At 58.9% G+C, this 5,094-nt stretch overlaps 1 protein-coding gene across 1 annotated transcript in view; it reads left to right on the forward strand.

Annotated features, from left to right (window-relative positions):
• Positions 1–1,267: 1,267 nt before the first annotated feature.
• Positions 1,268–5,094, forward strand: part of LOC113207947 (beta-hexosaminidase subunit beta-like) — a gene marked incomplete in the record, with an annotated part of 18,071 nt that continues 14,244 nt past the window's right edge. Inside the window, 3 exon segments of the mRNA XM_052269737.1 lie at positions 1,268–1,472; positions 1,570–1,796; positions 2,084–2,242. Of these exon segments, the coding sequence (XP_052125697.1) occupies positions 1,752–1,796; positions 2,084–2,242 (204 nt within the window).

The raw sequence follows: 5,094 nt of genomic DNA on the forward strand, positions 1-5,094 counted from the left end.
AGGGGGGGGGGGATTACATACGCGAGGGGCCGGTCTGCGACGGGCACGGATAGAACGGCGCGATGGAGGACCAAATAGAAGCGCGCCGCGCTCCATCATCCATCCCTCGTCCCCGCGCCCACCCCTACACGGCCACACACACACCTTCGTTCAAACAAACGTCACGGCTTCAATTCCATTTTTTACCGCTCAGAGAGTTTCAGTCATTAATTTTTATTTTCTAGCCTCTCCTCCTCTCACCGCCGACCTACAGCGCCCACCACCCGCCACGGGCAGCCCGGCAGCGGGCGATACGGATCATAAGTGATCAATCAACACCTCCACTTCCACATCCCAGCTAGGACAACAAGGCCCCTGAGAGCCTTGTGCACACCCGCCGGCGGGGGCGGGGGGCGCGTACGCTCCGGCGACCCCGCCGGGAGCGACCCTCCGCCAACAGGAGCCGAGCGCAAATATTTGATGAACCTTCTTCAGAGCGGAAGTCTGCGCTATATTATATCTCCTCGAGTGCCGCCGCCGAGCTTTTCCCTGTACTACCGGATTACAGTCCCTGTGCGGACCCCCGCTGGCGTTCGTGGGCTCACTCGCCCGCCGCCCCTTACCTCTGTCTGTCGCCCGTGTGGCCGGGCCGGCTCCCCCTGGCTGGCCCCGGTGCGGGCGCGGGCGTTGCGCAGTCCGGTCCCCGAGCGCACGCTGTTCCCCGCTGGTCCGCGCGCGCCGGGAGGGTAGGCCGTACTGGCGGCATTCCCTCATCTCGCTCCGGGCCGGGCGCGCACCGCCCGCCGCTGCCGTTCCCGCCGCCGCCGCTCCGCCCCCCGCCGCCCCCGGCAGCATCCTGCTGCCCGGCCGGCCCGGCCCGCGCGAGCAACAGTTGTGCTCCAGGACGGTGCGCCCCGGAGGTAGGCACCCCACCGCACCGCGGCGCGCGCCGGCTGCCTGCGCGGCTGGCGCTGCCGGCGCGGCTGACCACGCGTGACCCCGCGGCGTGCGGCGTTGCTGCGGCAGCTGTTTGACCGGGGCGGAGCCCGGCGGGGCAGGAAAGCAGAGGTGCTCAGCTGAGTCAGCTGGGCTGCGGCGTGCGAGCGGCGGCAGCGTGGACTTGCCGTTAGGTCGCGACGCGACGCGGCGGGGCGGGGCGGGGCGGGCCTGACCAGCCCAAGCGGCAGACGAGCCCCGCGGCCCTGGCTGGCCCACGGCAGCCTTGTGGCGGGGCGGGGCGGGGCAGGGCCCGGGCGGCGGGCTGCGGGCGGCGCGGCAGCGCGCGGCAGCTGAGCGTGTATCAGTTGCACCGACACGACCGACACGACCAGCTCGACGACGCGCCGCCGGCACACTCCGAGCACACACACAGGCGCCCGCCGCGTCTCGAGGGCGACGCCGACGCCCCGTGCGTGCCGCGGGGGACAACAAGAGCGTGGTCGCGCGCCCCGCGGCCGTCCCGTCCCGCCCCCGCGACCGCTCCACCCGTCCAGGTAAGGGGAGTCCACTTGAGTGGGCGTCCGACTCCGCTTATCGGGAGCGCCGTCTTATCAGCCGTAAATAGGCGCGCTCTTGATGGACACTGCGCAGGACCTGCGCCGTCCTCTCACACAGTGATTTGCATCGGGTCCGTCCGTGTTGTGACAAAGTGACACCTGCGCGCTCCTTCCCCCCGCATCGCCAGGATCCCGACGAACAGCCGCCGCTCGCACGTGACGACGCATCTCGAAGTCGGCACCGGCTTCCCTCCAAGCTGCTGCTAGCCGACAAAGATGAGCGCGCCGGAGATGCTCGCCGTCCTCCTCGTCGTGGTCTTGGTTAGTGGCCAATTCAACACAAACCCATTCACGTTATGACGTATTCCAAGGAGTTAATATTCACCACAAACCGAAGGACTTGGTCGGAAATGCGTTACAAATTTTCCCTAAATGTAATATATCCAGCCTTTCACACGTTGAGTCCAACATATGACCACAAGTACGGCCACAATAGCAAGTGAAACGAGACCCCCTGGTACTCAACGTGTTAAAATCACCCAGACTGCTTCATCCTTACCGGCGCCACGGTCACATTGCCATTTTCTAAAATGTGTTCTTCCTACTAGGGGTTGGCGGCCACTGTCTCCGGACAGGCTGATGGTCTGTCTGTAGTGCCGCCCGGGCCCTCCGTCCATGCATCCAAGGGGGAGGTGTGGCCAAAGCCTAGCTCCACCAAGAAGACAGCCTGGTTCTACAACCTGCGACCCTCGTCCTTCCAGTTCCTGGTAAGTCAAGCCTTGGTTTTGCTCGGTATGGTGTTGACTAGAATCAAGTATTCGGTGGCTGGCGAATTAACCGCGTCCCCGTCCACCTCCGTGGCTAGACTGTACTGCATACTTCCGGATACGTGTGCGGGAGGCTTGCCCACTCTCCTGAACCGTAAGGGATCGTCCAGAAATTCAGTCCGATTTCCGCCGATTTCTCTTCATTCACTTGACAAATTACGGCAGCTTGCCGCCTGCGATAGGTAGGGTAGGCCACCCTGCAATACACGCATGCACTGGAGGTAAGATGTTGTCTACCTATCAGGCGCCATGAGAGCTCGCTGGAGCGGTTGAACTTGGCCGAATCGTAACGGTGAACGACTGACGTATGGTCTGCAGATGATTCCTAAACGCACTGTCAGGGGGTTATCCAAGTTACCTGCGTGCTGGACGATTACGTACCGGTAATTTAAGTTGGAGGTGTCAAATGAGCCACCCCTTCTCTACCTTTTTATGTCATTCTGGATTCATCCCGGAGGAGTCTCGCATTGGACCCCCATGTACGACAGCCGAATGAGCTATACCCCGCTGTTTGATTTACTCCACCGCACGCGTGGCCCGGCCCACTGCCACTGTTGGGCGCGCGTCATCGTCAGTCTCCTTCCCACTTGCGGTCGCGGCTGGTCCTCGTCACGTGACAGCCGGCGGAACTTCCCTCGGGCCGCCCTGGCGCCCGCGCCGCGGCCTTACTTAGACCGGAGCCCGCCGCCTTCACGCTGCTGTTGATATCTGATTCGATTATACACACATGCGAGCCATATGTGTGTTTTCTGTTTTCTCTCGTGAACGACCTGTCGTCATTCGAAGCCCGCGCGCGTCATGTTGTGTTCTGGTGGCGGCGTGGCGTCTCGTCCTCCCCCTTCTTCTTGTCCGTACGTGGGCACTCGTTCGGAACGGAACCGGAACCCATCATTTTCCACGGCAGGGCGGAGATAGTTAAGCAAACATAGTCGCGAGGGCGATAGGAGGGACCGGGCCGGGGCGGAGCGGAGCGGGCGGGGCGAGTGCCCGCTCCGTGTTGGACCCGCCCTTCCTCCGCTGCGCCGCTGGGGCCGGAGCGCTGCATGGCGCTCATGTAGCACCGACCCGACGCACTCCTCCTGCCGCTCTTCGCCAATATGTGTGAAATAACGGATAGCTTTGTGTGTGAACAGCTGCTGGGGGCGGGGGTCAACCTTCAGTCATGGACCGTCATGGGCACAAAGTTGAGTTTGGCCAAAAAGAACAAGAGAAACGGGACAGGAAAAGGAAAAACAATATTTTTATCTCTTTATATTGTTGTTTAATCGTCACACGCGAGTGGCACCTCTGAGTTTGGCGAGCGTGAGAGCGCCGGCCGAGCCCCACACCCGTAGAGCACGGCAATGACCATCGGCGGGGCCTCGCCTCGGGCCGGGGACGCCGAGGGCGGCGGGGGCGGCCGGACACGCCACAGCCAGACACGAGCGCGCCAGCCGATCTCCCTCGGAGCGGGGACCGGTGGGGACTGACCATATACCATAGCTCACGCTCACGGTCGTAATGTCTTTACAGAGTTGCTGGGTGCTGGTTAATTTAGGTTAGGCCTACCGCGCGCCGGGAGAAATTGGAATGAATTTATAAGATGTGTAAAATACCTCGTCATTTACGGATGGACCCTGCTGCCCTTAACCGCGGTCAACGGATATTTTACGCCCTCCAGTTCTGCTGTCAGCAATTATAGTACGAGGAGGAAATGAGCCGTGGAGTCAGCAGCTCAGAGCCACGGGATGCCAACGCGATTCTGACGATTATCACACTCAGTTCCTTTCGCCCTTCTCACGTAGAGTCGGGGCCGGTTGGGCTGCGAAGAATTGTACATTTTACCGCATTTTACGAACTACTTTGTTCTTCTCAAGCATCCCCCATCCCAAATGCATGTCTAAACGATCTCGTTTCGACGTCGATTCGACCATAGTTTTACATCGTTTCGATGTCGTTTCGACTTCGATTCCACTTTAATTTCTCACTGTGTCCACTGTCAGGAGAAAGTCTCTGTCAAAATATCGTCAAAACGGCGTCAACGTACCCGACCCGGGTGGAAAGGAGTCCACTTTTATAGTTTATGGTTCGACTGAACTTAAAGTTCTGTCATAGGGATTAGAGTGTCTGAACAAAAAAACAACATCCACTTTGTATATCTGTAGGTGCATTCAAGTGCAGTAAATGTGTGTTCAAATATGTACATGTTGACGTGTCCTTTGGATAGAGTTAGTCATTTATTTGATAAATCCGACCACTTATCTGGATGATGAAAAATACTCCAATGACAAACGTCGTGATCTCATACATTCGTTTTAACGTGACTCAGTCAGACCAAGTATGGTAAATTCTGAAGTCATATGAAAAACAATGTCACCGTGGTATCCTAAAAAAAACGTGACGGTTTTCACAGCAGGTGCAGGTATGTGTTTCAGGTGTCTCATTCCCCGCCTCCCTATTATTTTTATTACATTTGTGTTTTTTCTTGTAATACAACTAATAATAGATCTCATTATTAGCACAGGTCATTATCATTGGGTCGTGTGTGTCGCCAAGGCTGCGCGGCCTTGCCAGCACTTTGGTACAGCCCACGCTTCCCCCTCCCTGCCCAACCACGTCACACTGGCTAGCGGTGTTTTTCGAAAAGCGCCCGTGCTGTGGTATCATACTAGCACCGGCATATATATAAGTCCCCCATGCATCCGATCAGGATATGTCGCGATGGTAAGGTGGATGGAGGGAGGGAGGAGGGGTGGGGGTTGTCCGCCACCTGCAGCACCAGCAGCGGGTACCTCTAGGCCGGGTGCCCCCCT

Source organism: Frankliniella occidentalis, unplaced genomic scaffold, assembly GCF_000697945.3.
Source record: "Frankliniella occidentalis isolate FOCC.00 unplaced genomic scaffold, Focc_3.1 Scaffold101, whole genome shotgun sequence".
Taxonomy (NCBI): domain Eukaryota; kingdom Metazoa; phylum Arthropoda; class Insecta; order Thysanoptera; family Thripidae; genus Frankliniella; species Frankliniella occidentalis.